Raw genomic sequence first — 23,236 nt, 5'->3', positions numbered from 1 at the left:
ACATTCCTCCTGAAAGCTGAAGCAAAGCTTCACTGTCTGTTCAGATCACACCTACATCTCCTCCTTGTCTAGCACATCTCTGTGGCATAAGTAACTTCTTATTTCTTCCCTAGGCCTTATTTTTCTTCTTGCAATATTCTTTGTAAATCTCCATCCAGTTTGACAATCCCTCCTCCTCTACCTTTCACTGCCGTATTTCAGCCTCAACTGCTAACATAGCATCTGAACAGTGGTTTATCTTCAGTCTTCCATTACCTCCCCAATAGCTAATCACACTGTCTGCACCATTCAGCTGCCCGGATTCCTGGCATTTGCAGGAGGGCTTTCCAGTTATTTCCTACTGATCTATGCCTACCAGATAAAGCAAAGTCCAGTTTTTCTGCTTGACTACCACTTTCATCAGGATTAGAACTTTCTTCTCTGAGTCTACATTTACACACACTGATTTTCTTGTATTTATGACTCTTTTTATACATTTTACAGGTGTGTGTTGGATGTAACGTTTTCACCATATTCACTAAATGAGTGGCCCAGAGAGAAAGTCAACTGCAGCTCCTAGCAATGGTCCCCGCTCCTGTTTGAGAAGCGGAGAATGTCCTGAGAAGCCCCAGGTTCAGTCCCAGTGGAGATTCACATCAGCTGTCATTGCCCATGCAAAAAATGTATGCATACTGTCTTGCCCGTACTTTGTCTTCTGTGTCCTCAGACTATTTAAAACCTTAATTCCTGTGCTCTTCACAAAGAAAAGAATAGTAGAATTTATGAAAAAAAATATCTAAAAGGGCAGTGACAGTAAATAGCTTTGTGTTACTTTAAAGGTTTGCATCAGATAAAATAATACTTCACATAGCTGACGGTAAAGTTTACAAATAGTCATTCATTCTAGCACAGAAAGCTAAATGTTGATCCCCAAATACCTGCCAGTCTTGTTCTCAGTAAGTAGCACACATGCTGTTCACTCGAGGGCTGATCACAGCCCAGAGTGAAAACACACATCATAAAAAATTCAAATACCTGAAAATGGCATTTTTCTCATCTTTTCTTATATGAATATTCTTTGTTTCACAGTTCATACAGAAGATATTTATTAGAGGAGGGCATGTTCCAGAACAGTATCAAAAAATAGTTCAAACACTCCAACTTGGTAATACCTGCTGGACTGGTCAACCCCCTTGTTAGCTGACATCAAGATCCAAGGGCATCCTTCCTCATGCGTTTGCACGCCAGATGGATGGAAACAAGATGCTGAAGAATTAGCTCTACCAGCTCCTAGTCATTATTCAAAAGTACAATACCAGCCAATGTGAAGATAACACAAGACTTAACACTGGTTTTATATGGCTTATGACATTTTCTTTATATTAATGGGAAGAAGCAGAAAATATACATTTTAGTTATGGAAAAGCAGCTATAATAACACTTTTCTGCCAGATATCTGAACAATATTCCTCTAAAGGTGAAGAGCAAGTATAATAACCCCCTTTTTTAGATGCACCAAGGTGCTGAGGACCACTCATCAAAATGAGAAACAGGACTGATAGATTTCTGCCTTCTGTTTGACTCAAAAACCTCTATAAATTAACTGGGCTATAATGACTTTGAGAAGTTACAAAGTAACTGTCCCACAGTCACACACCAAATCTATTGGCAGAGTCATGAATACACCCTCCAGGCCCCCTGCAGCCAGTAACAGATGCCTCTATGTCTTTGCTCAAGCTCAACAAATCCTACTACAGCCCTCTCCAAAAACTTTAAAGTCATTTTACTTCGCGACATTTTGTATGACACCATTTGAATAACAGTATTTCTTACACTTGTACCACTAACAAGCCACCTCTAAGGAGTTACTCTGGCAATAGGAATTTCAAAACCTTTAAAAAAAATCCCTGCTTTTCAAAGCACCATGAAACTGACTGACCACTGACAAATACACAATGGGAAAGCAGCTGTCTAACCTTTCCTTCCTCAAATCAAATATACATGGTCAGTTCTTTTAACTACACCTATTAAAGTAACTTAAATTATAGTGCCCTTTTCTGCAGTTTGATGTGAAATGCAAAGTTCCCATTGGTCACAGTGGCTGAAAAATCAGGCCCTCAATATGCTTATTTATGTTCGGTTTAAAATAGGAAAGCTGTCCTCTTGCTATCCCTGCAAAATACTAATAGTTTGTTCTAGCAATTGTCCAACCAATCAGACAGTAGCCTTGAAAAGGCCACAATAAGAGGTCTTCAGTCGAGTGGTGTCATATGGTGTTCATTTAGAAGTATCACAAGAACATTACTTCTCACAGTATTTACAAATGAAAAACATATGGCTGTAACCTGTAATACTACAAGAAATACTGCTCTTTGGGTTTGTTTCTGGCCTCAGACTTTTGAAATATGAACCAAGCAAAGGGATTTCAGCTTAATGCATGATTCAGTCCATTCTTCTTCAGAGCTCACAGTCTGGGGGACACTCAAAGCTTGCATCTGAAAAAAGTGATTTGCCCATAGCTATGGTAATGTACAAGAGTTGGCAACACAGAGTAGCACGTGTATCAAAAAGGTGTAGGCGTGGTTAAGGACAAATACTTTCCATTCAATTAAAAATCAAAAAAATTAAACTGGCTTTGGTTCCTATAAAAACTACTATAAGTCATATATAAGCCTCTTGCATTTACTATTTAGGTTCAATCAATATAGTTATCTACCTGTCAATTTTTCTTGCTCTTTAATGCAGAAAGTGAGCAGCCTTGTTTACAGCTAGCTCGGAAGGTACTAAGCTAATCAATACACACAGCGATAACAGAATGATTTGAAACACGTAACAGAAGCTTATCACTTTGCAGTATACTGAACCCGTCAAAATATTTTCCTAGAAGTAAAGTCAAAATAGAAGTTCTCCATTTTTCATTACTTAAGTGGGCGGTGACATAGATATTGCAGGCCTTTTGGATTTGTTCCTAGCTTTGTATTTTTTGTAAAATTTGGTACATGAGCATTTGCTACTTTGTAGGAACATGAGGACAACAGTGAGATTCAAAAACTCTGCCTTGAGAATCAAACATTATCTCACTTGCCCTTGATATCCTGTCCCTAAGCATTTATTGGAAATCCATGCATTGTTCTGGAGAACTGCACATGAAATTTTCCAGGAACACGTCTTCTGATGTTCCCTTAGACCTTAAAACCCTCTGCTTTACCCGGTACTCTCGGTAATTTGTGTTCAAGCCCAGTCTGAAAAGTACAGGCTTTCCCTCAGCTATCTCCTGCTGAGTTAGTCAATTTGAAATAATTTGTAAGCATCTGAGTCCTAGAGATTTAAATATACATACATGAATCAATATGCTGGATTTTAAAGCAGCAGAGAGAAGATCAGCTGTTATTGTGGTCTCTAACCTCTACTTTTTTGAAGAAATGCATAGGATTTAACTATGCAGTTCTCTTCGAGTGGTAACAATCATCTGCCATCATGCAATTTAAGTAGGAGGAATTCTACATAATACAAAAGCTCCTTGCTATGTTCCAGGCTTGCCACAGCTTACCAAATGTTAAATGCAAGCTCAAAATTAATATATACACGTATGTAAGTATGTATGTAAATACAGACTAAAGAGATGCGAGTTAATACGAAAGGAACGGGAAATAACGTTTACGGCTTGAGGTTTTCTATCAATTTTTCTATCAGTCTCAGCTCCAGGGCCAGGCCATATCTGAAAGTCTGTTACGATTTTTCTCGCAGAAATGGCCGTGCATGGTGCAGACAGGTCTGAGCGAGAGCTGGGTACATGAGTCAAGGTCTGGAAATCGCACACCCCCATCCAGGGCTGGGATTAGCCCACAGGTGCATTAAGTGCTGCTAACACCACATCCTGGCCCAGCCTGGGAAGTCTGTGTCAACTTACCACAAATCTCTTCCAAACTCAGAAATCACTAAACCGCAATACATTGCACAGTGGAGACATGCCAGCAGCAAGGCATTAACAACCTTGTCCACTCCAGAGGAGCTGAAAGATGGATGGGCACCTCTGAGGGCAGAATTGGGCCCAGAGAACAAGCGAAGATTTTTAGAGCAACACCTCAAGTGACACAAATTATGTTGTAAAATTGATCACTTCCTTATACATGGCAGAATGCTTCCAGGGCACTCAACATCCTATTCCATTAAGCCATGATAAATGAGATCATATTTCCACATCAGTCTGAACTCATCTTCTAAATCTGCTTGTTCAAATATTTGGTTACTTATTCTTCCCCCTCCCCCTGCTTAAGACAGCAAAAACTCTTTTTCTTGTCCAATTTGACATGTCCTAATAGAAGCCACTATTGCAGGTTCAGCACCTAGGGACTTTATTTCTTCACAGAATTCCTCATCTTAAGGACACACAGAATTCTGAGAGAAGTCACCGAAACACTTTTGGTGTGCAATCTCTGTGTGTACACTTAGCAGCTTGAAAAAATGGACTCAAAGATACAGAAGAGCCACAGAACAAATAACAGAGAAACACCCCAAAAAGTAACTCCCCTACTGCTAGTTTGAAGAAGATCATCACCACCTGGAACAGCGTCAGGATGGAAACCCATGGAGCAGGAGCAAAATTGTTTCCAGCAGATCGCTATGGCTCAAGGTGGCTGGGGAAGGTTCATAAATTGATAAGCACCACCGAACGATCATAAGCCTCCACATCAATTGTATAAAGATTACAACAGAGCCACTCGCTGCAGTCATTCTGCAAAGGTTATGGGTTTCACAGGTGTGCACTGTCAGTTCTGATTAAGCTTAAACTAAACCAGTTATCTATAACATTGGATTGGAAGGAGTTTTATTGCTGAACGCAGGGTAAATCAAATTCAGGATACACATCTGTGGAAAAAACACAGAAGGCCAAAGTTCACAGTCCTGACACAACTGAAAAAATCCAACCCTCCAAACTCAGGAGGAGATTTGCCTGTGAGAGATCCATCAGTCCGGCTACTGGCACATGCTCTGTATCGGATAGGAAAGTTATTAGTCACCTTAACACAGCTTTGGGTTTTCTTTCCCGCTTCAAATTATTGTTCACTCTTACAACACAGACTGTTTTAAGATTATTATCTGCATTCATTTCTAGAGTGCCTAGAGTTTACCATTTATCTGATCATAAATGAAATTAATTATACACCTATACTTGTCACTGCACAGGATATAAACTAAAGCAGCTATAGCAACAAATGTAATTTTTCATCTGTGTAATTCTTCACAATGTAATTTTTCATCTGAGCGACTGGGAATCTTTCCAAAAATAACTGTTCACATCAGAGGGTCTTCAAGCCACGCAAAAAAGACTGTGGGTAAAATTCTGCACCCAAAAAACACTGCTAACAACTCAATGGCTTTTAACAGTGCCAGGATTTCACTCAAAAATTAAAGAAAGAAAAAACACATACTGCAGAGTTGATACAAGTTGCAAAAGGTACATTTTATTTCCAAAAATACTTCATATTAATGCTGCACTTTAAAGTGCCCCTATTGACTCATAGTGTTAATAGATGGCAAAAGGGAAAAAAAAATGTATTTGCTTTTGCAACATCATTATTTCCTTTGCATGCAATTATTTATTCGCCAAACAACGCTAGTGACAAATCGCAACAGACTATGAAGCCATCACATCGGCAGATTTTTAACCTAAGGTAAAAATAAATAGAAACATCTGTAAAGTAATCTTGTACAAAGCTACATTTATTAACAAATACATTTTCTAATAAAACACCATCTGCAAGCAACCCTCAGCTTGCACTTGATATAAATAGGCCTTTTACTGTTTTCAGATGCCGTTCCCAGAAAATTATTCCAAGCTCTACTGCAAAACACATCAGTCTTTGTTGCTGCCTGGAATGTTAATAAATAACATCAAGTTTTTAAATAGTCAAACAAATTATTGGCTTGAAACAATTATTCCAATAGAAAAAGCTGACCTTTTGCAATAAAGTGGTTTAAGAATGCATCGTTCCTCCTTCCTAGTATAAAAATATTACCAAGCAGGGAAATATTTTTTTGGGGAAAACAGAAAACTATGAAAAACGCATATTGCAATTCTGCTCATATGTATGCTATAAACCTACCTTGCAAAGGTTACTGCTTTAGAGAAACTCAGAATAAGAGAAAAAAAAATAATACAGAATATAAATACTTCAGTTGGTATCCTTACTATACATCTGCGCTTGGAATGGACACAACTATGAACCAACTAAAGTGTTCCTCACAGGACTACGGTACTGACCAGCAGTGCAAAATTCAACAGCTTAAACTGTTGGTAGCAGATATTGGGACCCAATCCCGCTATTAAGAGCACTTCAATATGCATAAAAGCTTTAATGGGACACATTTTCATATGCATTACCTAGAATTTAAGTCGCATAAATTCCATTAAAAGCAATAGGACTTTAGCAAATTCTGCAAATAAACTCCCCACTGGTGGAACTATTTAGTATCACTGAAATTTAAACACGCTGCTTTCCTCCTTAGCATTTGAAACAGCAATCTTTCAATCAAACTAGCTCCTAACTGAAAATGCAAGAGTGAAAACTGCAGATGAACTGAGATACTAGAGTTCTCTGTCCAGACTTCTGGCTGATACAAATATGTTACACCCAACAGAGATCTAGCCTTTTAATATTAATCAGAAACAAGCAATGTTATTCCAAACTGTGCTTTTAAAACTTCATTAAATATTGCTACTGGGACAAGCACAACAAACTTAGCCAAAAGTAGTCATGCACATTCTAGAAAAAAAAATAAAAATGAATGTTTTAGACTGCAATTCCAGGAAATGGAACTGCATATTTCCAGAGAAAAATATTTAGGACACGAAATACTCAAGCAGTACTAGAGAGAAGACATTTTAAACTACTTACTTCACTAACAGGAGGAATGTTGAGCTTTGGTACTTTGTTCTTCGTACTAGGTGTGTTCACTTTTCCTTCCAGCAGTGTTCCAAAGGACTGATTTCCATATCCACTCTCAATCTCTATGGGAGGTTTCAGTTCAGGTGAGTCATTGGGTACCTGGTCCTGGCCATCCATAGGCCTGACATATGCTGTAGGCTTTTGCTGGACCATGCTGTTCTTACAGTGAAGTCCTGGGGGGAAATTCTGGGTCGAAAGACTGTTGTTTGCAGATAACAAAGAAGTGGAAGGAAGTGGAGATCCAGAACCATGACCTGCAAACTCAAGCTCTGTGGGTGACTTCGAATGACTGTTTTCTTTGTACGTATGTTCTCCAGCTGCTGACTTGGAATGAGTGTGCCTCCTTGAATGGGAAGATGCTGCCATTGAACTGGCTTCCTCAGTTCCTCCACTTTTATGCTGCTCACTCTGACAATTATAAAGGTCTTCATACCTGCCCTGTGGCTGGTCGTGAGAAGAGCTGTGCTTTGTCCGACTCTGCTGACTACTGGATTGGCTTGGCTGGGCCCCACTAGAGTTGTGACCACCACGCGACCAGTCTGTCCTCGACTTCCTGCTGCTCTGGTGACTGTGTAGCAAAGTAGAATTAGATGACAATGAAGAGGGTGGAGGCATTGATGTCGACGAGTGGCCACTGATCTGATGAGATGGGATCATCCTGTTTCTCGGTTCTGGGAAAAAGCTCTGTTCATTTTTGTCAATGGGTGTCTGTGGGATGGAATTCTTTGGGATTCCTACAAGGTGGCTCTGGTTGGAGTGGTTGGTTAACAGGTCCTTCATCTCATCATAATTTCCCAAGGTGTTCTGGACACGGTTTGCAAGGGCATCGCCTTTATTTGTCTAAAATATCAAAAAAAAATAAAGGAAAAGAGTGAGTAAATTCATTATTATGAAGTTACTGCTCAGAATAGTTGTCTTAGAACATGGCAAATGTTAGCTGTTTAATGGTGTCATGCTGACATTTAATTTAATTTCAATTACATTTTGCATATGTTATGCAAGAAAAACCTATCAATAACTGTGTTCAAATAATCTCTTGAAACAGGGTTGCATGAGTAACGCTTGTCTACTGCTTCCCATTTTCTTAAATATGCTTTCACAGAAGTGTTTAAATTGCATCAGTTATGGATGTTAAGAGCAAAATAAGCTGGTTTTATGTCGGAGATGTTGGGCTTGTACATTTCCTATCGTGCAAAACACGAACGTGCAATTACTGGCTACTGAGCATTTGAATTGCAATCGCACAGTTTATTTAAGTACGTTATTGCTCTATCAGCCCCTTGACCCATAGTCCTGCCATAAATAGAAGTTGGGCATTCTGTAATAAGCAGAGCGCCAAACTCTTCACTCCAGTGTAACTCCAATTACTTTCCTATAGAGGGTTCAGTTTGACCTGAGGTATCTACCATCTGAATCCAGAAAAGAAAAAGCTTCTACCCACTCAAATGCTACAGTAGTGTGAAATAAAAGATCATTCAAATATATTTTCTTACAGAACTTAAATAGACATGATTGCCGCATTCTTAAGTATTGGGATTCTTCTGTTGTCTGTAGGCTGGTTGTATTTGCGAATTGTGCTCTTCTTTGAATTCCAGTAATTATTAAATAAATACTGACTCATTGGTGTTTCGCTGCTATTATACTTTTTCTTTTGAAGCATGAAGTGGGCTTTTTTGTTCTTTTTTCTTTTCCCTTTCATTTGGAAAAGGCTGGACAAATAAGCTAGAATTTATAATTAATATGCGGCTAATTTATTTTCTCTTCCTGTTTTAACCCCACTGAGACCCAAAGTACCTGCCTCTACTGACCTTTATGTTCCATTGAAATGACCAGCAGAGAACTAAAACACATTATTCCCCATGCTTATTACTTTACAAGACTCAAAGTGGGGGGGTCAACACACATACATCAGGATACAGCCAACTAGACTTACGTTTGGGGATTTTTTTTTCACTCAATACAGCAAGTAGTACCACAGACCAAAACCACCTGAACACCAGGCTACAAATATGGGGAAAGGCAGCACTATGAGCTTGTACTTTGTTAGAGAGTGTTGCACTTCATTTGCCAATAAAGGATCCTGCTATGCCCATGATCCCATTTTCCTCAAGTATTAAGCAGAAGTTTAAATGACAAAAAAATAAATATCTATGCATGGATTGCTTCTGAAATATCTGCTTCTACTACCCACTGCTGAACTAGTCAGAAGATGAGAAGAATATTGCAGATTTTTTTTTTTCCTTAGTACTGCACATGTCATAAAAAAAAACATCGAAAAAGATAATAAATGCGAATTTCCTTTTCCTCATTCTCAGGGATTGTAACATATATTACCACTGCACTGAGGCAGTGATTTAAAAATTAACTGTTCAATGTTGTTCTCATCTATATACATTTTGCCAGTGCTCCTAACTGACACAGTTAATAACCCCAGTTGTGGAGAACCACGAATCACTTTTATTCACTAAGTCCCTAGGTTGGTCATTTTAGTGGCAAAAATTATATTCTAGCTAAGCCAAGAATAGGCTCTTTGTATATGAGCAGTCTCCTTCAACTGAGTTGCACAATGAGCTGTTTGGGCAGCAGCCAAAACCAGTCTCTCTCTGTTCAACCCCCAAATTTAAAACAAGGAGATTCCATTGTGCTCAAGGGCCCAGCAGGAATTATGATGCGAACACTTACATACTTGTTCGGTTTCCTCCTTCCCCAAACGCTTTAACTCCTCATGGGATAGCACATGGGGAAACAACCAAGTATCAAAAAAGCCTGACCACCAGCCTTCACTTGTGGTTCAGCTGCACTTCCAGGGTGCATTTGGCTTAGTTCCCAGAAAGCAAAAGGTGCTTTTTTTAAAAAACAAACAAACAAAAAGACCACAACAAAAAACACCACTAAGGGAAGAATAAAGTACTGACAACATATCATCACTGTTACCCTCCAACGTCACAGCACATTAAATGGCTCTTGTCTAGATCTTCACAAAGGGAATCACTATTTTAATTTGAATGTAGCACTTTTCAATCATTTCTGTGTTAGAGGTATTTGATTCAACTGATTTTCTTTTACACGGCACATAATGATGATATAATTTTGCTTGATATTAACACTTTTATGCAAAATGTTCACATCCTGGGGATCAAAGACACTGCATGTTAGGTATTACTATTTGTAGTCATTTACTGGAAGCATTAGTGAAAAAATACATTTCCTGACAAGCATGGAGATTAAATTAATTTAAACATCCTTAGCATATTTTAAGTGCACTAAAACTCATATCCAATAGTTATTGAAGTCAATGGAAGGATTATTACTCTTAGACTAGAATGCAATGCAAAAACGCATTGTGAATGTGAGTGCTAATTTGACTTATATTTAAATAACACTAGAGCACACACAACTAAGACCAGACTTACGCATCACAACCTGAATAAGCTCAGGTGTGTAGTGTAAGTGTACTACCTGCATTTAAGACTTAAAGCACAACATTAATGTTTTTATTTCCTCAACAAATTCAGGGGTCTCATGAGAAGCAGAATATTCTTGACAAGCCTGGATACCAGCAAGACAAACATAAAATCCAGAATCCAGTCATAATTTCTGGTTGTTCTTTCTTAATTCTGGATTGGGGACAATTTCTACCTTCATATTCTGGATAATTGCCTGATTTCTTAAAGGAAACCTCTGTACATCCTATTTGCTGAACAGCATGCTGAATCGCAATTTTGCCGCTATGAAGGAAATGCAGCACTTTCTGAGTATTCCAAGGCATAAATTACACGTCTGGTTTGTGACTCATGGCAAGTAGCCTTCCCCCTCATTCTACGAAATGTACACCTTCCTACATTTGCTTCTATTGCTTTCAAAAAAGATCATAATAGAATCTTATTGGAAGACTAATTTGCTAGCTAGCTATTGCATTATAGTTTTACAAAGAAAAGAACTAATGCACTCAAACTTTTAGGCCCAATTTACAAGGGTTTTGTGAAAATTCATATGAAACTTGAGGTCTCATAATTCATTCACTTTCCCATGCCTCATGGTTAGACTAACCTCCATGGATTAGAAGCTGAGCTCTTTTTTTATGCTAAGCTTGAATAGCATGGAGGGGATAAATGATTTAATATCCACCAAAGGCTCCCCCATGGAAATGATGCCTATTGGGTTCTCCTTCTCAAGTTGAATTCTTCTGAGGCAATCCCTTTGAAAAGTAACAAAAATACTCCTACTGTTTTCTCTGAAACACTCATCTCTGAAACTCTTTACTAATTCAAAACATTAAAAGGTATCAACAATTCAGTAGTAAAATCGCAGCTTGTCTCAGGAAAGCTCTGACATTGCTTTTCCAAACGTTTGTTGTCATGATACTACAAGCTCTTCCCTAATCACTTCTGCAAAGTCAAGCAATAGCAGGTTGCACCAGAGTTAGAAGGCAAGACCTTCAACTCACTTGCATTGAAGCGCAACACAGCCCTCACTGTCCGACCTTCCCAAAATAATGCTGGATGTCATCAACCTGTCAAAGGTGGAGCTTCCAAAGAACACTCATCTTTTAATAAGCATATATTTTATACACTCACAGAAATAAACATCTCTTTTCACGTATGTGTACATATACATGTGCTACAAAGAATCGATGTAGAAACACTTGCACTTGTCCAAAGCTATAACGATAACCTACATTTAATTTGACAGAGAGATCGAAATAAAGATGTTCTAACAGCTAGAGTAGAGAGATGATAGATGGAGGCAGATACTCCACTCGTCTCATGATACTCAATGGCAGTAAGCTCCAAGAGAAAATTTGGGCCCCTTTCTTTGAGCAAGTTTGAATATCCCTAATTTTAGAGCCATCTTACAACATCTGCCAGTTGTTTAGTCTTTCAAACATCAGAACAGCAGTGGTAGTATTCCTTCCCCCAACAGTCCCTTCTCTAGGTTACTGTTGAAGCAAATGAAGGAACGATAAACAAGTAAGGACACAAGGTCTGGGAATAAAATAAAGGAAAAGAGACATTTTATGTTTCCTGAGACGTGATTTTCCCAGCCTTCTCTTTTTCACTGTAGTTTCCATCTTACATCACGCTCCCAGATCTTTCAGAAATGTATCAGCCATCCCTTGAGCTGATCTCATTAGCAGAGCTAGCCCAGCTGAGGATGTGGACCTTGTGCCCACCACAGGCCACAACAGTTGTCTTTGCTGGGCAGTACTTTAGCTCATTCTGCTCCCACTCAGAGCAACCAGAAGAGAAAAGGTGGGTGCAGCTTTCTGTGTGAACCAGGCCTTGCAGTGATTTATTTATTAGTCTACCTACCAAAATCCAAATGACCACTCACTTGAGCAAAAACATTTGCATGACCTGCAGGAAGTCTCAATAAAATCAGTTCATAGCTAGTTATTATTCTCCCAAAAATGCTAAAGTGTGGTCCAATGCAGAAATAAGTGCATTGATAAGATTTTTATAAAAACAAAATGACTCCACTAACAAACTGTCCTAGTACATCGTACTTATTTGGCTGAAGTTGTCTCCGTCACGGATGAGTGGAACGTACCTCACTCAAAAGAGAAAAGTAGCAATATGTTTTATTGAGGTAAAATAATAATTTGACAGTAAGTTTGATGGAATTTAACCCAGTTTAACAGTGGTTTGACAAGGTTCAATAAGTTTGATGGCAAGGTTCACCTTATTAATTACTGCATGAAAGAAACATACAAAGGAAAATTGACTTTGAATCAAGATAGAATAATTCATGCAGATACCAGGAACACAAAGAGCACATTCCCATTGAGTCATGAGGTTCAGAGCAGACCCTCTTGCTTTCTGAACTCCTTTTGGAACCTAGCTGGTTTCAGTCTCAGTCTCACACCCGGTCAACAGTTTAGTTCTAATGGAATATTGAGTAGCTACCTGAAATAGTAATGCTTTGTGCCACTAATTCAGCATGTTATCAGTCACTTACTGAAGATCTGTCACAGATAAGGAAGGATCTCAGTCTCAGGCAAGTAATGTCTATCCTTGAGAGGTGTTCCTGCTCAAAGGGACAGTTAGCTGGCATGCAGTCCTGCTGCAGTCCAGGGAGCGCTCAAATTCGGCCCATCCTGATGGTGATCTTTATAGGGTGAAGTAGCCGGGTTGCTAGTCAACAGTACAGACAAGATAGATGTCTTCATTTTAGCTCTGATATCTTCTTCTGTACTTTGATTATCTTGCACTTTTGGGTTTTAAAACCACCTTTCAAAATATTTTTCAATACACCTTCAGTCCCTTGTACTTGAGCCAGGGCTTTCCAGCTCACAAGTTCACTCCAAGGACGTGAGACCTGATGCTCCCTCGTCAGCCTGAACCAAAGTACAGCTAGGAGTCAAGTGTATCCGTTATGCTCTCCCAGTCCATAATTATTAGACACCATTTGATAATAATGCCCGTCTTTCCTCCTCCTTTTTGGGTGATTTTCAAAGAGCCTTCATCCTCCCTACAGCTGCTAACAATGTAAAATGGAAAGATGAAGTGGTGACCTTTCAATGGATGTCACTGATTGGGAGGAGAAAGAGATATGGAAATTTACATTCTGATGAATTCTTCAAGGAATGTCTTACTGGAAATCAAAGCAGCAGAAATCACAAAAGGGGACATCCCTTGGTGATGAAAATCTCAGGCAGCAAAGCTCCTTAGAGAGAATAAGACTTGTTATAAGTCCCTTTCATACCCTTGTTATGCTCCCCAAAGTATCAGAGAGTCTCCTAAAAGCCTTTTTGGAAGGTTATGATTGCACAAGAAAGCTTATGGACTCGTTATCTACAGAGAGGACATTGGTTTTAACAACTCAGGTATATTTCCCTCTTAAAAAGAAAAGAACTGAGTTCTAGGTTTGTAGCTACAAACTCACTTGTAAAGATATCTGCTGCACATACTTCTACTGCAGGACTTTGCTGTGTGTTTAAAGGAAGAAATCTTGAACTGGACTGTAACCAAAATTCCTGACTCTGTCAATGCTAGTATGTAACGCTGGGCAAAGCACCGAGTTTGCTCTTCTGCCATATACTCTTGAATACACTAATTATCCAAATCAGCATAAGTACCATGGCAGATACAATACTTTCATTTCTTACAAGTAATGAGAGGCTTTATTTGTATCTGTAAAATGCATTCAAATAAAAGACATTCTGAAAAATGTAAAGCATAACAACGCAATTTACCTTGTAGGGTTCCCCAAAGAGGTTAAAACCTGAAGCAAAGAGATCTTCATCTTGCTGGACTTCCTGGTTTCTTCTCTCCCATTCTTTCCGCTTAAGTGCACTCCGGTCTTGTTCATAGTGACTGAAGAAGAGAAAGGCAAAAGAGACAACACATTATTTTCCCCATAATTTAGTTACATGTTTGTTACTATCAGTAAGAGCAGTGAAACATCAGAAATTATGCAACTCCTGAAGATGATTCTGAAAGAAAGAAGCAGCCACTGAATAATTTTCCCAAAGGTAAATTTGGAATAATGTGAAACTGAGCAGTAGGTCAACCAGTATACTTCTAAAATAAAAACTGTCAAAAATGTTCTTTTCAAATTAAAAGAGCATTATGCAGAAAAATAAAATACATATTGACACCTTTGCATGAACAGCCTGTAGAATACACATGCACACACACATATGCATGTGTGCCCACAAAGAAAGTGTCTGTGCAGAGAGAACAAGTGCAAAGTCAAGGAAGCACAGCAGCATCTTCATGTCTATTTAACTGTGTAACACTTGTCTGCATCCATCCCAATGCTCCAGTTCAGCCTCGTGTGATTTAGAGCACCTAATTCTGTCCCAGGTACTTGTTAAAATTTATGTACAGCTTCATTGTGAGTGTCAAGGGGGTTTTAAAAAAGTGTGTTCACAGCAGGGTGTCAGAAGAGACTTTAGGATAGTTGATTCCAGTATCAGATAATTCTACACGCAAACAAACAGAACAGGATCTAGTGCCTCAGTGTAGCCATGGCGAGTGGCACTTATCTGTATGCCAGCTTACTTTGTACACCTGCCAGACCTAGATGACAAGCTGAGAGACCACATTCACTTCTCCCCTGTGAATAGCACACAAGTACTTCGGTCTCTTGGCTTTACAAACTACCTCCTGCTCCTCTAAGGGAAAAGATATAATTAAAACCCTGAAGGAGAGGGAAAAATAGGAAAGGGAAGAGGCAAAGAAAAGATGCATGCTTCAACTTGCACTGACAACCTCTCATGTGACAAGCATTGAGGGACACTTCTGTGCTTTCAACCCGTATTTGATTTGCTATGAGGCTTTTGGCTCTGCTCTGTGTCAGCTAATTAGCTACCAAATTCCAGACGACAATTTGAATAGCAGATTCAGTATATGCACTGGCGTTTATGTGTTGTAGACAGTACTTCCCTGATCGATTCTGGACATACTAGCACGACGTCTATGTACAAATGCACACATACATACATACATATTACATATGTAATAAAGAACAGTTAGTTCACCTATCTCTGGCACGAAGGAATTAAATCTCCATAGATCTCAACTGCACTTGGAAGATAACCAAATATCTACAACTTTTGCCTTTTTAGCTCAGCATGATGTTGTATTGAAAGCTTCACACCGAGAGATATAATGAGGAATGAACTGCACAGCGATGAGGCTTTAACAGTGTATAAAGTCACTGATTTCTGAGTGAAACCACAATTACTAATTTGAAGCACCAGCTAATTAAAACCACAGCTATGTATTTAGCCTCTTGTTATACCTACTGCAGTTTATAATTATGAGGACCTCTTTATCTACTCAATTAAAGTTCTTATGATTCAGGCAGGTTGTGTTTGAACCTGCAAGCCCTGCAGAGAGCAGAGCAAAGCATATGTCTGTTGCCTGATGACTCCATGTATCCTTACACTCGTGTACTTGTTTTTGTACAGAGGAAAAAAATACAGATTAATGCCATAATGAGATTCTTAAATTAAAAATATGAATTAATAACTGGTTTAAGCAATTCAAGATCATTCAGGCTTGGACTGAATAAGGCTCAACCATGCCTTGTAAACAGAATGCAAAGCCACCTACATAGGCAGAGCTGAATGACTTCCATCCACATTTTCCTTCTGTAAGTTAGAAGGCTGAAAAGATGCCAAGTTTTATTGATTTATTTATAACACCCCCTGATGCAGTGACATCACTGGCACCAGCATCAAGCTCCAGAACATTGTTATAATAATTCTTGGTATTTTTGGAGAACCTATACAACCATTTGTTGGTTTCCTGAGGGAGACAAAAGGGAAATTGCTGACGCAATACCGCAAACCACAAGCGACCTGTTCACTAAAAGGTGAAGAAAAGGTGAAGGGAGGCACAAGTCTCCCTTTTGCATCCCAAATAAAGATTAAAATCCATAGGTATGGCAATAAGTGAGTACAAACTCTTTTGCAAATTAGTACATGAAGATGAGGACAAGGCTGACTGCATTTCTCCCCACAACTCATTTGGAATAGGGGGCTGGTTTAGCCCAGAAACAGTAGGAACACACTGTATGCACTGCTCTCATGGGAGACCTTTCCAGATGTTCCTCTGGCAGTTTGATGCACATACTGGGTCACAGATCAGATCACTAGAAAGTCAGAAGCCCAGTCTTGATACCAGCAGAGTGGATCTAGCATAAGCAGGGGTTTATATCTTGCATAAGTCATCTTTGCTTATGGGAGAAGTCCTATCCCAGCCACTGCCACTTCAGAAAGAATTATTCATGAAAGTCAGAGCTGCATTTTACAGTCTCCCCACGGCAACTTTGGCCTGGAATTTCAGGGTGGAATCCTAGGCCCATTCCAATCAAACTGAATCTGGCCACTGAACACACAGACAACAGAATCACAGATTACAGCACAGATCTCACCTTTCATGCCAGGTTCCAGCACTTTGTTATCTAAAAGCCAGCTCTGGTCTCAAGCACAGAAGTATTTAGGGAACCAAGTCAGGCCTTATGCAATAACATAAGAAAAAGCAAAGACTAACACTATTTAGGTATGTTTTGTGACACTTGACAAAACCACTCATTTGAACAGCATGAGAACAGTAGTAATTCAAAATGGCATAATCACTTTAAGAGACATTAACTTAAGCTAAGACAGTATTTACAATGTTAACAGCAAAACATTGAAAAAACAGTATGTGTTTATGAAAGATATCTATTCCATGCTCCCAAAAGGTGAGCACAAAAGCACACCTCACAGCCTGAACCCCAGCAATGTTTCCAGACTACCAAACTGTGAGTATCCATTTCACAACACAAGCAAAGCCCTGAGTGAATTGCTGCCTCTCCATCCATCCAAATATCTCTTATATATTCTCTTATGAAAGAAAAAAAAAAAAAAAAGTTCATTTTGAACTTTCCACTCCCACAGTCACACAACAGCCTTAAGTGTACAAAGTATCTATTCAAAAGGAAGTGGTTGCTCATCTTGTCAGGTCAAATACTTGTCTTATTTCTCTGTACTTTTCCTATGGGAATGCTTGACAGGGCACTGATTATGGCTATGAAAGTCAAATATTATAAGATCATACACAGATTAGGATAACAACTTCTTTGGGTTCCTTGTAATCCGAAGAGGGATGTTGATTAGATCTTAAGGCTACAGCACAGTGAAAACCTAATGAGATCCTCTCCAGAAACTCTTAAAGCAGCCACGATGCAATCTCTGGGACTTATGTTTAGTATTTAGCTTAATTAATGTTCTGTGAAATACAGATATATGATTAGTAGTGAAGGTGTCAGTGAAAACTATAGTCAGATACCAAGAGAAACACCAGAGTTCAGTCTGTCTCATTAGTATGAGAGATATTTCATGACTCCTCTCAAGCCAGGAGAATAGGAAATCATAAATACAGACTTTTGCAAATACTTTTTAAAAAGAGATTGAGAAGAAAACAGCTGCAGGCCATGATACTCACTGCATCCAAGAGGGCCTGTTCCCCAGACATCATTATGAGACAATGTAGTATAAATAGATGAGCTTTATTTTTTTGTTACCACTTATTGCATTAATGATTAAATTTCAATAGGGAAGTCTCTACATAAGTAGAGGAACAGTGAGCAGTAAAAACGCTACAAGAACATGAGACCACTGATCTACAAAATTACCAGTGTGTAGGATGTGGCAGAAAGAATAGTAACCATATTATTGTTGTGGTGTGTTGAACACTGAGGCAGGCTGCAAATGCATTTTGAATAACAGCATTCAATACTTAAGCCTTTAAAATCAGACCAGCATATATCCATTTGAGAAGGTGGCTGAGGCCAGAAGAGGTTATATCAAAGCAAAAGATAACAGGCATGCATGTAGGCTTTGGATTGGAAGCTAAAAATGCAGATCTGGTGGTAAGAGATGGAAGTCAGATATGCACTGTCTACAAAAATGGAAACTAGAAGAACAAAATTTGGGGCATTGGAAAGGACTGTGCAATCATCTGTGCTCAAAGTGAGAGGATGTGGTGCAAAAGATCTGGAGGGAAAAGAAAAAACCTTTTAGGACAGACTGCAACAGAGCAAGGGGTTAAACGGAAGAGTTAAAGGAAAGCTGAAGAAATAAGACCAACAGCTAAAGGCTGAGACCTAGCACGTGGGGTTTGTTTTCAAAGATGCACTAAAGCCATGGAAATAGTCTCCCAAAGCACAGAAGGCTAGAAAGGCAGAGAAGAGTCTGAAAGACAAGGGAAAGAACACAAGTCAGACCAGACAAGTTTGAAGGAGTAGTAACTGCAACATGAAAAAGAGAAAAGAAGAAGAAGAGAGAAGACTACAATGAAACATCTAATGTTGCAGAAGAATCATGAATGAGAACAGAATACTGCGTTGTTGATTCAGTCAAAACAACAAAAGCCCAACAGGGAAAGAATCAATAAAAAAAGCTGGAGCAGAGAGGCTTTATTGTACTGACAGACTACATCCATGAGCATAAATGAACAACATTGAAAGAAACCAGCATTTATCCACAAGTTAGGGGAAGGAGTAGTTGTTCTTAATAACATGCTCAAATTTACAAAAATGCACACTATGATCAAATATCCCCCTGTACTACTGCCAACCCCCTTAAAAACATCGGATATGCCTAAACGATGAAAGAAGTTCTCAAGCTAAAACGTTTGTCATTTGTGGAAACGTGAAATAAAAAGACTTCTAAGCTAAGACAGAGTGGATACAAAATTATACAAATTTGAGAACTGAAAGTCCCTTCCCAAGGTTATTTCTTCTTAGTCCTGACTTGGGACACAACCCTTGTTCTACCATAAGCCCTTCAGGAAGGTGATGAGGTAAACTCCAAAAACTGGGCTTCCTCTGAAACTAACTCACAAGCTACTAAACACCCCAAAGCAAAAAACACTCATGAACATGAGACTTACATGAGAAATCCAACTCAGGTCCTTGAGAATATTCCCATGTTTGAAACACATGCTTGCTTTTCCACATCAGGGCAATTCTTTTTAAATGCAAGTAAAAATGCAACACAAGAAACATTTCACCCAATAATCAAACTAGGTAAAAGGCTATTTCTAGCAAATACATTGCAATGGGAATTCACCTCTACATAACTCCAGACGTATCTCACCATAACTGCATTGATTTCATGCAAAAGCAGAGTACCACCCTCACGTCTTAAATTTCATTGCAGATCTTAAAATATATATTAAGTAAATAACGTGTATTTGAAAAACCTTATCTTTAAGCAGAAATACGGCCAACTTACCATATCTTCTCTGCTCGTTTAAAGTCTTTGTTTCATTTAATGATAAAACACCATAAGCAATACCACACTTAAAAGAGCAAAATCCCACTCCTTCTGTTTATCACCACTGAACCCAAATGTTTGTCCTGGTAATTTTACTACTTGACAGAGACTAATCAAACCATGACAGAATAGCTTTACAGCTTCTCACTATCATTTATATTTAATATTTACTTTAATGTGTTCTTCTTCCTAACGCGAATAGTTACTGAAAGTTTCCAGCACAGAACATACCTATGACTGCACTTCAAGATAAATGATTTGTTTTAAAATATTGAATAATGCGTCTTTGATGTTCAACAGTTCTGTAGAGAAACGCTTGAGATGGTCACTTGTTATCTATCCACATGAGCTAAATCTCTTAACAATTTGCATTAAAAACAATGCCATTCCTGTAGCACATTTGATAGAGAATACAGAAGATTAAAGCCTCTGTACAAAATAACACCCAAGAGACCCCTGGGCAATTTATGGAAATTTAAGCTAGGAGGCTAAGAGTTTGGCTTATATTTGCCATATTCTTCATTCTTTTTTGCTATTTCCTTCCCTCCAAGTACCTAGAAAAACATTATTTTCACTCGTTTTCTCCTCTTTTTGGTATTATGCAGCTCCAAACCTTACCTTAACGTGAATTTGGAAGGAACGATTCTGGGGGAGTGGATGACAGAGATAAGCTTCTGAATAGTAAGCACATAAAGAATAGATGAGGTTTAAAAGGGGAGCATTTATTGTTTCCTGTATGATAGCACATTGTCTTTCAATATGATTAGTTATCAGTCGGAGTTATCAAAAACCGGGATGAAATAAAGCACTTACGCAGTTATGCTTCATTGATGTCAGCTAGGGGAGCATGAAAATCTCCATGAAGTTGGGTAATTGATGTGTAAATCAGAGCTCAATCACTCTGTGATAGAAATGGTCCCACTGCAAGTGTGGTTGTTGAACAGTATTGTAAAGGGGTGGGAAAGAGGGAGAAACAAAGTCAAGAAAAGACTTATTTATTAAAAATTATAATAACTGGCAATCTACACAATTTTCTCTTCAAGAAAGAAGTTCTGTCAGATTTAAAAGCAAGGTGCAGACCACGATATTTGGATATCCTTATTCGGCAATAATTAACTGTTTCTGTTTTATTAAAATGCTTGGGGACACTGTTATGGATATTTAAAAAGCAAATTAAATGGACATGTTCATCCTTTGAAAAGCAACACGTGTAAATGACATCAGCGATTGTAATTTGGTGAACAATGTGTGTTCAAGGTATGTTTTGGAGTCTTATTACAGTCTTCTTGTCAGTTCAGATTTGCAGTATGAGAAACAAAAGCAAAACTGAAGGAAAAGAGGGGAAAAGCAACAAAAAACCACAACTAAGGAGAAAAACAGTTATAACCACAGCTCCAAAAGGACAACAAAAGATAAATAGTCATTAGAATAGTCACATAAAATAGCTTTCCAACATGCAATATTTCTGTGACTAAGCATCTGACACTTAAATAGAAGAGCTAGAGAAGATAAGATTATGGGGTCATTTTGTTAATTTTTTATTTTAATAAAATGAATACATATTAAGGCATTGACATCAACTTCCTGGAAACACATGGAATTCAGTATTCTAGGTATGACTTGCACTAAACCACTGATAAACTGAAACAAACTTACATAAGTGTAAAATGTATGTATATTTGTGGTATCGAGTGAATTACATTCAGGACACAGGAGCCAGACTAAGAACTTTATTAGATGGGTAATGTGGTGTGACTGTAAAGGGACTCTGATTACTACAAGGAAGTTGAATAGGGAAAGAGGTTCATCCTAAATTCCAACAGGATATGACAGGTGCTGATGTGGTTCTTGTATGTGGTGGGTTTTTTTTGTTGGTTTGGTTTCTTTTACTTCTGTTGATCTCTTCAGGAATTTCAAGTTTCTTCGGATTCACTGATGGCAATGAAGCCATTAAGTCTTTGCCAAAGTATATACTATAATTTAAACATATTTCACAGTGTATTTCCTAACAGCTTCTGAGCTGCCATCATACTTCACACGCCCATCAGCATCAGCATTCTATGTATTAATGCGGTAGAGATAAATATAGTTGTGTTTAGTTGCATGCTGTGCATTATTCTTTATACTCAAACATGGTGCAGAACTGCTACAAACTGTGTATTTGTACATGTGTTACTCCCAAGTCACAACACTAATTCAAGGCAATTAAAGACCTTCTGACAATGCTTGCTACAGTCTCTTTTACCTTCACACAGATACCGCAAATTACAAGAAAAAGTCCAAGATTATTTCTGTACATGTAGCCATTCTTAAAGATTAAAATGTATTTCAATATATTGAAACACAATCTTTAATTTATTATCATTTAATGTGTATAGATTGCATTCTTACATCCAAGCTGAAGACCATTTCAGAACTCTACTCGTGTCTTTACTTTTTCTCATATTTAAAAGTAAATTTTTTCTTTAGTATTGCTACTCACAACTTTCCTGGGCACCTGTAGGACGCTTCCCTAAAAACAGAGTCCCCACATTTTTATTTCTTTGAAATATTGGCAATGATACGCAACAGACAGCTAACAGAGATAAATGTAGCCTTTTAAAAAACATTACAAAACTACCATTGATTAACACCACCTTTTGGAGATAGATGAATCAGCAGACTCAACTGCCTGAGTGTTTTATCACAGAAGTGCTTCTGTGTTCCTCCTACAGCTCTAACAATTGCCTTCATTTACTAACAGGCACCTCTGCTCCCTTGAGCATATTCACATGCTGTGCAGCTCTTGAACCACATGTTCTTAAACTTCACGTGTGCTGAAAAATACCACCACAGGAAAATTAATAATTCAGTCAGATGGCTATTTCATTCATCAGTTTTAGACTGAATGAGAAGTGCACACACAGACTAATTCAGAGACCCCAATGTACAGAAAAATAGTACTGTAACCCAATATAATGTAATTGATTATTTAGGACACAGAGAGGCTAGAAAAATTATCTTCTAAATAAATTATTCTCTTGGTTGAAATCCTATATAATTGCCTCCATTTGTTGTAGTAATAACTACTGGAAAAGAAAGAGGTGATCAACTTAAAGCAAGGTGCTTTCACTTCAAATTCAAGTAAACATGCATCCCCTTTTCAGCGCTGTTGTGGAATATATTGCCTATCTTGGACACTAACAAATTGCAGGAGATGCAATGATTTTGTAGCTTCATGAGACTTAATGACCATCAACTTGGAAAGAACCTACAACATTCCAAGCTCCAAGTAGACCTCAAAAAGCCTCATAGCAACAAGATGCCTATTACACAAAGCTTAAGAAAAAATAATAATATTTTTGTGAAATAGATTCAGAGTCAGCAGGTCATCATCATTGGCTTCTAGTAAGGAAGATAATCTATAACAAATACTGCTTATGTCTTCAGCAAACATATGTTTATTCCTCATCTATAAACAGAGCAGAAAGTATGACAAAATAATTTAACCAAAGCAGCACAAAGTTCATCAGCATTGCTGAGGTTTACATCC

At 38.3% G+C, this 23,236-nt stretch overlaps 1 protein-coding gene across 6 annotated transcripts in view; it reads right to left on the bottom strand.

The window, feature by feature from the left end:
• AFF2 (ALF transcription elongation factor 2) overlaps window positions 1-23,236 on the bottom strand; it is a 333,925-nt gene that overhangs the window by 234,754 nt on the left and 75,935 nt on the right. For all 6 annotated transcript variants that reach the window (XM_065077475.1, XM_065077476.1, XM_065077479.1 and 3 more), the window contains exons 2-3: window positions 14,125-14,245; window positions 6,879-7,769 (exon numbers count right to left, since the gene is read on the bottom strand). In XM_065077475.1, coding sequence (XP_064933547.1) covers window positions 6,879-7,769; window positions 14,125-14,245 — 1,012 coding nt within the window. The remainder of the gene's footprint in view (window positions 1-6,878; window positions 7,770-14,124; window positions 14,246-23,236) is intronic.

Source organism: Columba livia, chromosome 12 (genome assembly GCF_036013475.1).
Source record: "Columba livia isolate bColLiv1 breed racing homer chromosome 12, bColLiv1.pat.W.v2, whole genome shotgun sequence".
NCBI lineage: Eukaryota > Metazoa > Chordata > Aves > Columbiformes > Columbidae > Columba > Columba livia.
This window is presented reverse-complemented; position numbering and strand designations above follow the sequence as displayed.